At 35.6% G+C, this 15,557-nt stretch overlaps 1 protein-coding gene across 3 annotated transcripts in view; it reads right to left on the minus strand.

The window, feature by feature from the left end:
- Positions 1-15,557, minus strand: part of Lrch2 (leucine rich repeats and calponin homology domain containing 2) — an 81,193-nt gene that overhangs the window by 26,041 nt on the left and 39,595 nt on the right. For 2 of the 3 annotated variants that reach the window (XM_021187974.2, XM_021187973.2), the window contains exons 6-11: positions 11,770-11,903; positions 8,720-8,807; positions 8,304-8,415; positions 8,016-8,113; positions 7,856-7,914; positions 5,388-5,480 (exon numbers count right to left, since the gene is read on the minus strand). In XM_021187974.2, the coding sequence (XP_021043633.1) occupies positions 5,388-5,480; positions 7,856-7,914; positions 8,016-8,113; positions 8,304-8,415; positions 8,720-8,807; positions 11,770-11,903 (584 nt within the window). Of the gene's footprint in view, positions 1-395; positions 474-5,387; positions 5,481-7,855; positions 7,915-8,015; positions 8,114-8,303; positions 8,416-8,719; positions 8,808-11,769; positions 11,904-15,557 lie in introns of all 3 variants that reach the window. The other variant, XM_029534409.1, reaches the window with a different exon arrangement.

A 15,557-nucleotide genomic window follows, 5' to 3' on the forward strand; every position in this document is an offset into this window, starting at 1 on the left:
CCAGGGCTACACAGAGAAACCCTGTCTCGAAAAACCAAAAAAAAAAAAAAAAAAAAAAAAGATATGATTTTCACCATAATAAAAATGATGGCTCTCCACACCACTAACTGGTATGATAGAAAGAAAAGAAGTAGTTGAAGCCAACATACATGTAAAAAATAGATAATATATTTGAACTTTGACTTATGTAGAACTCTGGAATATACATAGAAATTTTGTGTTTTACTATGTGGTAAATAAAAACTAAATATCTATTTTACCTAAGAGTCTAATACAGAGTATTAAGACACTTCCCTAACACAGTTCCCAGTACTTATTTAAAGCAAAATGTTAAGACAGTTTAGCCACATAAGTCTGGCCCCTTAATGCTTATGGCTTCCACCAACTCTAGATACCTTGATTTCCGTCCTGCTGCTCTGGTCCTCTGGAAGAGTTTGTCACTGAATGATGTTCTATAACTTAAAGGCCTCCATCTATATTCACATTTCACATATATCACCCAAACCAAAAGATGGGAGAAGGAAGATGTTTTGGAGAAGACAAGGAAGTCATTAGTAAAGGAAACAGAAAAGAAAGAATGGCTAGGTTTCAAGGGTAAGTACCCAAGTAGTTATAACTAATTAAAAGTTAACATGATAGCTCCTCAAACTGAAATATTGATATAATCAGATAAAAACATTACAGGAAACATGTCACAATACATTTTATAATTCTATATACAAGCAATAAACTTCTCAAAACCAATTTTGATTTCTTTGATCATTTCAGTTTTACTTCAATTATTTGACATTTAACAACTGCTTTTTTGTTATCTAGCTACGTCACAACGCATTCAAAAGCACCTCCTTCCACAATAAAGAAAAGCTCTTAGGATAAAACTAACAGCAAATAAAATACTTATGAATATGTAATACATATCAAAATAGTATAAAATAAGTTAGCAGAGTAATTATATAATGAGAATCAGTTAGCTGAAGCTATTGAAAAGTCCACATATACGATAATCTTTCCTTTAGGATAAAAACCAAAAATTAAGAAGCTAGCTAATCTTCACAATAAAGTCAGTATATAGTAAAGCATAATAATCATTTTTCTAATGCTTACATAAATAATTAGGGCTGACTTAAAATGTAGGAAAATATAGTTTATAGAGCATCATGACAATGTTTTTTAACAGAATTTCCTCATTTTTATTCTCAAGAAAGTATTAAGAATTTTCTTGTTTATCATAAATCACATATATACACATGAAAGAAAACTCTGATATTAGAATTTTTGATCTCAGCTCCTTTTTTCTCAATTTCCTTCCCAATTCTGAAAGCATGATTTTTATATAAGTTTATTTGTGGTGAAAATTTTAGTTATAGCATATGCATAAGGTCTGGGTTGGATCCCCAGTAACATAAAACATTTTTTAAATTAACATGAGACCTATTAAAGACTCATTTTTAAGTGTGAAGTGTACTGTAAACTAAAGTCACAGTGTTATAAGCAGACATATACAAACTATTCACTTCATAATCATAAACTTATTTCTAAGATATTAATTTTTATAGATACATTGTTGGGGTTGCTTCACTGGGGAATGCCATTTTCTATACTTTATTTAAGTGACATTCTTCATTTAAATATGTTTCTACAATTTGAATCCAGTTCCTAGGCTCAAAAATCCTTTAACCTCAGCCACAAGGTAGTTAGAAAACAGACAGACACTACTGTGTTAGCTTCACAGAATCTTAATCTCTAACCAGAGAAATAAGAGGCTGCTTTATAACAATCCGAAGCCTTATGAGTTACCTCCAAGACAATCTATTCACTGACTACTTGCCACACAGGTTTTGGTTAATAATTTTGTCCTCTGGAATCTTTTGTTAATCTCCTAAGACTGTATCATTCATTAAATAAAAGCACAAACCTCCTCAGCAATAAAAGGTTTTAATTAACTAGTATAGGTTAAACAAGTAGCAAGGGAGTTATGACAAAATCATCATGGTACACATTGTTCCAACCAAGCCTAGTTTGAGACTATAAACATGGTTCCTTTTACCCTGGACCTAAAATTATGCTTAATTTCAAGCAGTGATAAGCAAAAGAACAGCTCAGTATGTAGTCAAGGCAGGAGTCCTGGGTGGTCGGGGTGATATTTTCTGGTATATGCGGTTAATCTTATACTATATAAATAAGTTTTAATCAGGAACAGCAATAAACAAAGACCCCAAAAATCTATAATTAGAGTATTAAAACCTAACACCTAAATTGTACATCTGCTCTGTAGAACTTTTTAAAAATGGATCTATTTCTCCTTCACCTAGCAGGTGAGAGTTACATTTCACCTGATGGGGAAACATTACCATTTTCTAAAAGACTCTACAAGGCCTGTTGTTTTTCTCATAGTGAAAAATAGCAATGCATAATATAAATGGTTCTTATATTATTATTTGGTAACATAAAAAGATAATGAAAAAGAAAATCAGATAAAGACAAAATTAGCTTTGTCTATATCTTGAATTAAAGTGTTTACAAAGGATATAGAAATTTTGGCTAAACATAAATTCTGTTAACTTTAAATTTTACAATTTTCAAGAATTCAATCAACAAATATTCTAACTCTGTGTCTTCTGTGTTACTACATGGAAGGCACAACGCTAGGCAACACCAAAGCAAACCATACAAAGTTGGCCTACTCAGAGGACCCCTAATCTAAACTACACAGAATAATTAAGAAACAGAGATAGAAAAAACGAAATACAATAAGTAAAGATGAAAATAAAGAAACAACTATGAATGGCAAGGTGCAATCTAAAACACAAGACTCAAATGGAAAACGGATATTACTATAAAGTCTTAAAATTATCACTATTCTATTCTCATAATGAAAAATAAATACAAATCTTCTAGCTAAAGAAACATGAACTCAAGTAATTTTTATGTCCCGAGAGCTGGCAGAAGTATGCTTCATTAAGTCAAACCACTCAGATGATCAACACATAGGCTCCACAAAACCTTCCTGTGACAAGTTGCTATTTGGTTATCCAAAATCAAATGATCAACCCTGAAAACATACAAATAACTTATATGGACTGAGCAGGTTTTATATATGTTTTTAGGGATATATATATATATATATATATATATATATATATAAAGTAAATATATATGTAAGACATGTACATATATCCACACACATAGACATCTTACAACAATTAAAGAAAAAAAGTCCATGAGTTTGAAAAAGAGTAAACTGGAGGGTTATGTAGAAGATTAGAGGGAGAAAAGAAAGCAGAAATTAGATAATCACATTTTAATCTCAAAAGTTATTTTCAGAGGGCACATAAGAAATAAATTGTTAGAAAAGATTAAACAGGAAACCACACAGAAACATTTACTTAAAGCAGTGATACAAGAAAACCAATGTAAATGGAGAATGAGAATTCATTAAAAATGATAAAGTTGTATTTTCTAGTATGACATTTTTAAGAGAAAATGTAGTGGCTGGGCAAAAATGGTACTAGATGGCTACTTATCATACTATCCACTATCTAGTTATTTCCCTAAAATCCGATTCTATACTTCTCACTTAATATGTTTGCTTAATCTGTCATTCTGGTTTTGCATATGAACTTTTTTGTGTGTGCATGTCTGTTTTGCGCACTTGCATGAATCAGCATTTGTGGAAAAGTCAGAAGACAACCTGTGGGAGTTGGTTCTCTACTTCTGCCATATAGGTTCCGGGGATCAAACACAAGTTGTCAGATTTGTCCGCAAGCACCTTTATGCACTGAGCCATATCCCCAGCACTGTCGTGCTTCTTTGTTTCATGGTCCTGGAAATGCAAATTGGGCCCCCATACATGCTGGGCACCCAGTACACACTCAGGGTTGGATTTTTTACAGACCAGGCTGGCTTATCAACTGGTCACCCTCAGCTTCATTAGGTCTGGGATTAGAGGCACCCACCACAATATCCATATGTTCTGCATTATTTTAAGCATGCATATATGTATATGTGACTTTTTGTCATATGTGTGTGGGTTCCCTGGAGGCCAGAAAATTGGATCCCTGGGGCTAAGTAACAGGAGCACATCCAACTTAAGTGCTGGAAAAAGAAATTCAATCTTCTAAGAAAGTAAAAAGTTCCCTTAACCCCTAACTATCCATCACTTCAGCGACCAGATGCTAATATATATTTAATAATCTATTTAAAACAAATGCCAATATATTTAAATATGAAACTCTCAAGACCACGGCCACTATGTTAACCATAAAAATGTATTTTTGAAGAAGTGAAAAGAAATACTACTTATTCATCCTAAATATAGCAAAATTCTCTTAATTAATTTCCTCATGAAAAAGAAACAGAAACTTCAGTTAAAATTATCAATGTAAGAGTCTCATTAATCTTATGATGTATGTACTATGTAGGTAGTAGTATAGCACATGGTCCATTTCTTGTACTAAAAAAAAATGGGCTTTGGCCTCACTAGGTAAACTGCCAGCTATGCAAGAATGAGGACTTGCATGAGAGTTCTTGCACTCACATAAAAATCCAGGGGCGGCTGCCATGAATGCAGAAACTTTGATCTGGCGAGGATGCTCCACCCTGGAAACTAAGTGTACCTCTAGCCAAACAGTGGGAGACTGTGTCTCAAAATATAATGTAGAGAGCAACTGAAGAAGGCACCTGATGTGGACCTCTGACCTCCACTCATATACTTCACACACACATACATAAATTTAAATAAACTTAAATTGATTCTATACTCAGGAATACAATGCCTTTGTTATTGGCAAAGATATGTATTTGAAGAAAATGGTGAAAAGGTTGTTCACCCAAGAAACACACAAGTGTGAACTTGAGATAGGTAAATCCTGAGCTGATGTAATAAAAAATCATAATTCACCTCTATCCTTGGGGAATGGTAAATGCTAAATAATTAAGAATCTGATATAAAAATCTAATAAATAAATGTCACCAATATAGTACATAGCCAGGAAGAAATGCTTGTAGTGTAAATAATGTTACAGTGAGCTATGATAGATATACGCAGATAAATCAGTTACTATGATTTAGCACAGAAGTAAAATGTGAGGTACATAAACTAAGGCTGGGCTGTAGCTACAAAGCAGAGGTCTTGCCCAGCACAAATAAAGCCCTGAGTTTCATCACCAGCACCTCTAAAATAAATATAGTGTAAAATAGAGCACATTCTGTTAGTTATGCATGTAATTTCTTATTTCTCTCCTAAGGATTTTCTTCTGTCTTTTAACCACTTGAAAAGAAATACTTAAAGGCCCCTATTGTTTACTTGAAACTTCATTTCCTTAATTTGGTCATCTTTTACTGATGATAAGATCTGACTACTCAAATCTCATTACTGAAAAGAATACCTGTTCTTCTGTTCTTGCTTCAGTAACTGAGCAGCTATCTTCCTCAAATCAGTTACTTCTTTCAAATCGTCATCTTCTTCTTCTTTGTCAAGTCTGAAACGAACACAGTTGTTCAAACAGTACAGCCAACTGAACTTTGTCAACATCTAGATATTGAAACTGTTATTTTTTAGATGCTATATGAAAGCTAATCCATATGACTTTATATTTAAAATACTAAAATGGGGTATAAGGAATTTTAGGAAAATACATCTGCATTCTCAACAGAACTGTAGCTAGGAAGTGATGCTGAATTTGAGATGTATTCTGGTCACAATAAGGCAGCAGTACACACTGCTCAGTATTGAGTATGCAAAGGACTGAAAAGCTCCACATGGCCTGTTCTTAAAAATAAAGAAAAACTACTATCAAAATGTTTCATTCGCCATACTGTTTCTAGAAGTTTACTCATTTGGATTTTTAGAAACTCTATGTAAAACAAAGAAAATAGTTTAAATAAAAGAAATGTAAAATTGGTTCAAATGGTATTTTCAAAATTTTCAGAAATTATTAAAATATATTCAAATATTAATAAAATTTATTTTATTAAACAATCGTATTTTCAATGCCCCCATAAAATCCAGGTATGGTTGCATGCTAATTGGCTTGAGGTACTAGCCATTGAGCTTCAGAGTCCACTATCTTCACTATATCAAGGTTTACAAATTTATTAAGAAATAATAAAAATATTCATATTTTCCAGAAATATCTCTTATTTGTTTTTTAAGACAGGGTTTCTCTATATAGCCCTGGCTGTTCTGGAACTTACTCTGTAGACCAGGCTGGCCTTGAACTCACCTGCCTCTGCCTCCCAGGTGCTGGGATTAAAGGCGTGCACCAACACTGCCTGGCCAGAAATATCATTTTAACATTAAAAACTAAATTAAAAATGAGTTGTTCTCCAAATTCTAAGTATTCCATGTAAAAAGCACTTAATTTAATAACAATAAGCATAAATAACAATAATGTCACAATATTGTATTTTATCATATCTTACATACACTGGTGTCTCTTGAACTTAAGCAACTCTCTTCATTTTATGAAGAAAGAACTTTATAGAGGAATGAAATCTAAAGAATAAAAGAAAATGGTGCCACAGGCTTATAACCTTGGGGATCTAAGGTAGGAGGATCACAATTCCAAGGCAGTTCAGGACTACAGAATGAGGTCAAGTTTAGCCTTGACAATGTAGCAAAATCCTGTTCAAAATATAATTAATACAAAATAAAAAGAGGACTGAAGCTGTTGGAAAGGCATTTCTACCACCGGTTCTAAGGCTCTGAGAACATTATAGAAGAAAGTAAAAGCCAGAAAGTAGGGTGAAGGGTTGCTAAAAGTTACTTCACAAAAACCATAGTTAGCTTCTTTCAGGCCCACGTAAGACCTATCAACAAAGGGTCAAGGAAGCCAGGAATACATGATGCCCTACCATCACTTCTGAACTACTGGCAATTGAGGGTGAACTATATTTAGTTACATATCCATTACTGAGTCACCCCATTCCAAAAGATAGTTGCAAGTCCACAATTGACACGGGCAATTAATCTCTGTGGGCCGCAAAACAAGATGAATAGGCATGAACAATGTGTGGAAAAAAGTCAGGGGAGAGTGCGGACAATCAGGATAGTAGTGACATGGGGGTTGAGAGTGACTACTATACCTGTATCCATCTGCAAAAGTGTCTAGAAACTCATTAATAAAGTAGGCCTGAGACTGTACCTTAGTGGTAGAGAGCTCTTGTCTACTAGCATGCTGAAGACTGACCAGTCAATCCTCAGTGTTACACAAAAGGAAATGATTATAAAACAAAGCTTTCCTACTGGGTAAGAGAGAATTATTATCAAGTGCTTAAAAAACTAACAAACATCTGGGTGTATAATTTAGAGAAAATGAGGCCTGCAACTCAACCCCTAGCATTCAACAAGTTTACCCTACAAAGTCACTTGAAGGAAACAGGGTGTGCAGAGAAAACAAGGACAGCTGTGAGAAAACTCAGTCATGACACCACTGGGGACTAGGGGAGAGCATTCAATATACAATAGAAAGTCTTTTAGTAGATAATATAAAATATTAAATCAAGAAACAGAAAGCTCAAGCTCAGAAATTCAGAACTGTAGACCTCAGATTCCTTATAGACAAAATGATCCTGTTGGTATTTCTCTGAGGAACTCAAATAAAGCAGTATTTGTGAAGACACAGGCCTTTTAGGTAACAAAACTGTAGGCATGATTATTATTCTACTTCAAGGGGAAAAGCAAATGTCTATTATAATTATTAAGTTGAAGGACTTGAAAGTTAACTATCTAAACATGGCATGGGGAAACCCATGACATATGAAAAACTTCTCAAGTGCTCTCAATAGGAATATGTATTCAATAATCCCAGTATTCATAATTCACACTGTATTTCGAAAATGAGAGCATACTTACTTTTTTTCATTTGCCGGTTCTTCATTTTTCTGAGATTTTTCAGAGCACTTTTCTTTCCCCTTATAAAAAGCAAAATTATCATTGTAAATTTCATGGTATACTTTTGTATAATCAGGATGAAGTGAATGTTAACAATGTTCGTTGAGTTTTGCTTACTTACCTTAAGGAAAGAAACAAATGATCCGATATGTGTATCCCCTTGTTCAGGAACTCCTACGTCTTCCGTGTTGGGATCAATAAAATCATACACCTCCTGGTCTAGGTATAGATTAATATAAAACACTATAGATGTTCTACTTATTTTAGTTCTCAAGATAAAAGCTCACTTTTTCAATATAAGCTATATCTTATAATCTCATAAGTCTTTAAAGTCTACTTCAAATAAAAATATCATTTTTAATATGAGCTGCATAAATGAGTTAAACCTATGAGGCACCACAAGAATTACCTTTCTGAGAATCAGGCTTGCTTCCCGTTATATGACTGTCATTTCTGGATGTTTGCTCTCTATTCGATTCAGAGACTTGAGAGTGAAGGCTGATTGTGTCATCGTCTGATGGCTGAAAGGAACAAGCCCACAATATAAATGAGGCACTTGGAACACACAAGGAAGCTTTTGCTTCTTTGATTAAATAGGAATTACAAAATCTCTGCTATACATCTCCGGATTTCCAACCAAAAAACCATGTTACAGTGAATGTTTTATTCTTAAAAATCAGGAGGTGCTCCTTCTTTTGAAGTCATAAACTATATAACAAAAATTATATCTGGCTGTAAAAGTAAAGTCCAATGCGTTTAAGTGCCTCTTTTTTACAACTCTAAGAAATAGGAAAACAACACAGGCCAGCAAGAGAAAAATCTCACTTCTGTTGTAGACAATCGCTTCTCTCCATTGTCACTTCCGATTCCAGAGTCGGGGCCATGATTTTTGTTTGGATAAAAATCTTCCATGCTGCAGAAAGAGAGATGCTTAGAGCAGCTAGATTTTTTTTTCTTAAATACACAAAGCAAATTGAGCTAAACTGACCCTAGGCAATGCAAAATAAATACTTTTGATGTCAAACATTCTTAAAAGAGGAAATACCAGAAAATTTCCTATAAAATATTTTATCCATGTCATTTAAGGTTGATTGCAGGCCTGGCGGCACCAGCCTATGGCTTAAAAGACATAACTGGAGGATCCTCAGAATAACAGACTGTACTGGTTTACATCCAGGCCAGAGAGTGAAACCTTGTCTCAACCAAACCAAACCAAACCAAACCAAACCAAACCAAACCAAACCAAACCAAACACAATAAAAATCTTCAACTTTGCCAGGTGGTGGTGGCATGTGCCTTTAATTTCAGCACTCAGGATGCAGAGGATTATACTATACATTGACATCCCCAGAAAAGATGAGAATTCAGAACTCAAGAATTGTTTCTGCTGACTGCATGTAACTTAAGTACCATGGAATACTTGAAAAATGGTAACATGAACCATCATATGCCAGGTAACACTTGTGACTGTGCGTGTGTAAGAGGGGGAAGGAGAGGAGGGAGAAGGGGAGGTGAGTAAGGGGGAGAAAATAGGCATGCTACTGTCTGAGTGTATTATAAACAATTCCTGATGCAAAAGCATCAGCTTGAGGGGTCTGGTAGGAGGTTTGGTCATAAGAGTGTAGTCTTTGAAGAGATTAACATTTCTATTGTAGTAGTAATTTTTTTGTCCTGGAAATACTTTTGCCACAGGAGTAAATTTGAATCCATGTTCACATCTCTCAAGTTCTTTTCCTTGTCTGTTACCTTTTGACTAAGAGCCACAAAAATGTCTACTACTTAAAAGTACAGCAGTACAAAGTGAACTGAACTCTTATTTGTTTCCTTGTTTGGTTTGCTCACTGATTCTTCCACCTACACTGTTAGGTCCACGAGATGCCAAGACCAACATGTATAGCTCTCAACACAATACATCCTGAGTCTAACAGTAGGCATTCAACAGCTATGGATATCACAAATGACTGGGGAAAATGGACACCATTAATAATAAAGTATCTCACCTGCAAAAAATTAGCATATTAATAGATATTAGTATAGATACTAATTATAACTTCAATAGAGTATTACTGTTTCTCTACTACTAATATTAACCAAAATACAATTTAGGAATTAATATAATACATAAATATTTTATGAAGCAAGAGAAAGATTCATCGGAAAGTGCTATTTGGGAATTCAAGTCCTTTACTGCTAACAGCAGTATTTACTACAATGCCATCCAAAACATCAAATTTATCATATAAATCAATGACAAACCTTTACATGTATTAGGTGGTCACAGTCACCCTTTCTGTAGTCTTACCCCACTTGAAGTTATTTTCCATATTTCTGGATGGAATTGTATTTTTGAAAAAAGTTCTTCAGACCAATCTACATCTTAAAAGAACGACTTATCTACCATATTAAAATGTCATAAAGAAGACAGCATTTTTGACCAGAGGATAAAGAGGTATAGCTGAATAGTCCATCCTTTCATCTTAGCTCTAAAGTCTGTCTCTGTACCTATATCCTTTCATGGGTATTTTGCTCCTTATTCTAAGGAGGAATGAAGTTTCCACACGATGGTCTTCCTTCTTGGTTTTCTTCTGATTTGCATAATGTATCTTGGGTATTCTAAGTTTCTGGGCTAATATCCGCTTATCAGTGGGTGCATATCTAGTGACTTCTTTTGTGATTGGGTTACCTCACTAAGGATGATATCCTCTAGATACATCCATTTGCCCAAGAATTTCATAAATTCATTGTTTTTAATAGCTGAGTAGTACTCCATTGTGTAAATGTACCACAGTTTCTGTATCCATTGAATCCATCCCATCATCAGCCACCAAACCCAGATACTAATGCTCATGCCAGCAAGATTCTGCTGAAGGGACCCTGATATTGCGGCCTCTTGTGAGGCTATGCCAGTGCCTGGCAAACACCAAAGTGGATGCTCACAGCCAGCTATTGTATGGAACACAGGGCCCCCAATGGAGGAGCTAGAGAAAGTACCCAAGGAACTGAAGGGGGCTGCAACCCTGTAGGTGGAACAACAATATGAACTAACCAGTACCCCCTGATCTTGTGTCTTTAGCTGCATATGTAGCAGAAGATGGCCTAATCGGTCATCACTGGGAATAGAGGCCCCTTGGTCTTGCAAACTTTATATGTCCCAGCACAAGGGAAGGCCTGGGCCAAGTAGTGGGAGTGGGTGGGTAGGGGAGCAGTGGTGGGGGTGGGGGTATAGGGAACTTTCGGGGTAGCATTTGAAATGTAAATAAAGAAAATTTTAAAAAAAGAGGTATAGCTGAATGGTAGGGCACTTGTCTAGTATAAAACAGGCTCTGGACTGAACTCCCAGTACTCCAGGAAAAGAAAACACACACACACACACACACACACACACACACAACACACACACACACACATACACACACATACACACATACATGGCTGGGGCTATGGTTCAGCAATAGAGCACTTGTTTAGATTGAAAACTCAACATTGGAAAAAGAAAAGAACATTAGCATAAGGATGAAAGGCACCTCCAAAATAACATCCTCTTCTCTCAAAGTCAGTTTAAAGACAAATTCAACTAGCCATTACACATATTAATATGGTGATCCAAAGTAGGTTAACAGCTGTCACAGAGTGGATGTCAATGCTCTAACATATACTGTAAAATATTTACATTTTGTACTAAAATAATAGCTACCTAAAGAAAAATCTCACATTTAGTTCAGCATCACAGAGGTTATTCAATGAAAAAATATGAAGTTTTTTTTTAAACACTGATTTAATCAGGCTCAATATATTCAGTCTCTTCATGAATGATAAATTTCTTTTGTAACAACAAGCACAATCATTGTCTGAAGCTGTAAGACTAGTTACTTTACCTGTCTGTAAGAGGCTGAGAAGGCATTCTTTTATTCAATGATGGGAGATCCAGGGAGTCTGGTTTCTTATCCATTCTACAACAAGCTTGTATATTTAAGTACTTAAATATGTGTACTTTACCCTTTAAGCATATCTGTAAACAAAAAAATGAAGTATTTAGTAACAAATTAAAATTCAAATATTTATGTGTCTGAGTGCTTTGCCGGTAAGAATGCACACCACGTGCACGCCATATGGCAGAGTGCAGAAGAGGACATAGGACGCCTGGAATTAGGTATAGATGGTTATGAGCCACTATGTGTGTACTGGGAAACAAACTCAGGTACTCTTCATGAAGAGGAAGTGCACTTAACTGCTAAGCGAGCTCTTTGTTCCATAATTGCAAATAAAATGGAACACAATCAAATGATTTATATATTGGAATAATCTCAAATTATGCTAAGATATCACAACCAGAATTTTCATGAATTATGTGTGTGGAGCAAGACAGGAAAATATGACAATGTAACAAAATCTACTATTATCTTATCAAAAAGTGTTCTATATTAATTTTTATTAGTTAATAATACAGTCAGTTAAGGATGGACCATCCAGAGACTGCCCCACCCAGGGGTTCATCCCATGATCAGCCATCAAACACAGACACTATTGCATATAAAAGCAAGATTTTGCTGAAAGGACCCTGATATAGCTGTCTCTTGTGAGGCTATGCCATTGCCTGGCAAATACAGAAGTGGAAGCCCACAGTCAGCTACTGGATGGAATAGAGGGCCTCCAATGGCGGAGCTAGAGAAAGTACCCAAGGAGCTGAAGGGGTCTGCAACCCTATAGGTGAAACAACTAACCAGTACCCCCTGAGCTCGTGTCTCTAACTGCATATGTAGCAGAAGATGGCCTAATCGGCCATCATTGGGAAGAGAGGCCCCTTGGTCTTGCAAACTTTTATGACCCAGCACAGGGGAAGGTCAGGGCCAAGAAGTGGGAGTGGGTGGGTAGGGGGGCAGGGCAGGGCAGGGCAGGGTATAAGTGACATTAGGGATAGCATTTGAAATGTAAATGAAGAAAATATCTATTAAAATAAAAAAAATAGTGCAGTCAATTTTTCTTTTCTTCTTCTAATTGAAAATTGATCTTTTTATACAATACATTCTGATCATGGTTTCCCCTAATTCAACTTAGATCCTTTCCACTTCCAAACCCACCCAAATCCACACTGTATTTGTTTTGTATTTATTTATTATTATTATAAAATAAAATTTATAAACTAAATAGAACAAAACAAAAAGAACAAAGAAAATGGACAAAAACCACATAAAGATGCTGAAAGACATACTTCCTTCTCATAAAACTAATAAAACCAAAATTGGAAACTACAATATATATGCAAAAGTTCTATAAGATTTTTAAAAAATAGCTCAGACAAACCATTATGAGACAATTTTTTTAAAAATATTTCAAAAATACAATTGAATTCATTTTTTTTTTTTTTTTGGCCATCTACTGGGACTGGGGCCTGTCCGTTACTGTGAGAATGCATGGGTAAAAAGTAAAAAAGTAAATTCTCCTTTGCAAGTGGTTTTCAGTTGAAAATAGCTTCTGACTTAGGATGGGGCTTGTATTGAGCTCCTCTCTCCACAGATCCTATCTGGATTAGACCTGTGCAATCCCTGTGTATATTTCTTTTTAAAATAAACAATTTCCTTGTATAAACATTTATTTCTTTTATTTTATGTATATGCATGTTTGCCTGCATGTATGTAAATGGACCACATGTATAGCTGATGACCATGGAAGCCATAAGAGGGTATGGGAGAACCTGGAACTGGAGTGGGTTTTTTTTCATGTGCTAGAAACCAAATTTGGGGCCTCTGAAAGAGCAGAAATTGTTCTTAACTGATGATCTATATCTCTAGCCCATTTTTCTATATTTCACTCACATTTTCTTACTAAAAGTAAAATGAACAAACTACTCAACACTAAAAGATCTATAACGTGAGCAATGTCTTTATTAGAAAAATGAAAAACATACTATTCACTGGACTAGTGAGAACAGTCCAGAATATATACAGAACAGAAAATATACATATATAATTCATCCAAACCAAAAAAATGATATAAAATGTGAAAAAGACTAATAAAGACAGAATGAATAGGTAATAAATCAATTTTAAAAGATAAAGTGCTTGGCAATGATGGCATAGACCTTTGTTTCAAACACTCAGTACAGAGCAAGTTCTAGGACATCTGGGGCTACACAAAGAGACCCTGTCTCAAAAACAAACAAACAAAAACAACAAACAAATAAAAATCATAATAGCTATACAGTTGGAATAAAGTTCAACTAGGAAAATGCTCAGAGAAAACATGCCCGATGCTCATACAGAAAACCAATGTTAAGAGAGAAAATCTACACAGAAGGTTTGCTGGCTAAAGATATGACTCACAAGTACTTGCCACAAAAGCATGATGACCTATGTTTGATTCCTTAAATGCACATTATAAAACAACAACAAAAGTATAGCACCCCCAACTGTAATCCTAACACTCTTAAGGCAAGATAGAATGTGAAGAGAGGAAACTCCTAAAACTGGCAGTGAGTTTGTCTCACATATGCAGAGAGAAAACAAGAAATCCTTCTTCAAACAAGTGAAAAATAAGGCCCAACACCTGAGCACATGAGATTGTCCTCTGACCACAACATTTATACTATGGCATGTGCACACCCACACTTACAAATACACACACAGAGGGAGAGGGCAAGGAGGAAGGGGAGGAGAAGGGAGATGGAGAGATAGGATGCAGAGGTTAAATACAGAGAGATTGAGCACTATTATAAAGTAAGTATAGCAAAGAAAAAAAGAGCTAGGACAGCAAAAACATTTCTTAACCATGAAAACAGTGCTGGGAGTATCATGATCCCTGATTTCAATTTATATTATTGAATAATAGTAATGAAACAGCACAATACTTGTATAGAAACAGACATGTTGATCAATAGATGATACATACAAACCCACCCTCCTATAGCTACCAGATTTTTTTCACATTTTTATTGATTATTTTATTTATTTACATTTCAAATATTATCCTCCTTCCCAGTTTCCCCTCCACAAGTCCCCTATCCCCTCCTCCCTCCCCCTGCCTCTATGAGGGTACTCTCCGACCCGCCCACCCATTCCTGCCTCAGAGGCCTTGTGTTCCCCTATCCTGGGTCATCAGGCCTTCTCAGGACCAAGGGCCACTCCTCTTACTGATGTCCAACAAGGCCATCCTGTGCTACATATGCAACTGGAGCCATCAGTTCCACCATGTATTTTCTTTGGTTGGTGGTTTAATCCCTGGGAGTTCTGGGGGTTCCACTTGGTTCATGTGGTTCCTCCTATGGGGCTGCAAACCCCTTCGGCCTCTACTTGTTTGCCCTAACTTCCCCACTGGGGTCCCCGCGCTCAAAAATATTAACTCAGAATTCCTCCCATCGAAAGGAAATGCAGGGACTAAGAGTGGAGCAGAGCCTGAAGGAAAAGCCATCCAGAGACTGCCCCACCTAGGGATCCATGCCATCTGCAGACACCAAACCCAGACACTATTGCTGATCCCAGGCAGTGCTTACTGACAGGAGCCCAGTATGGCTGTCCCCTGAGAGGCTCTGCCAGAGCCTGACCAATACTGTGGCAGATGTACAAAGCTAGATTTTATTTATTTATTTATATATTTATTTATTTATTTATTTATTTATTTATTTATTTATTTATTTATTTATTTTAACAAAGAAACTAACAATACACAA

The sequence above is a fragment of the Mus pahari genome, chromosome X (genome assembly GCF_900095145.1).
Source record: "Mus pahari chromosome X, PAHARI_EIJ_v1.1, whole genome shotgun sequence".
Classification (NCBI taxonomy): Eukaryota; Metazoa; Chordata; class Mammalia; order Rodentia; family Muridae; genus Mus; species Mus pahari.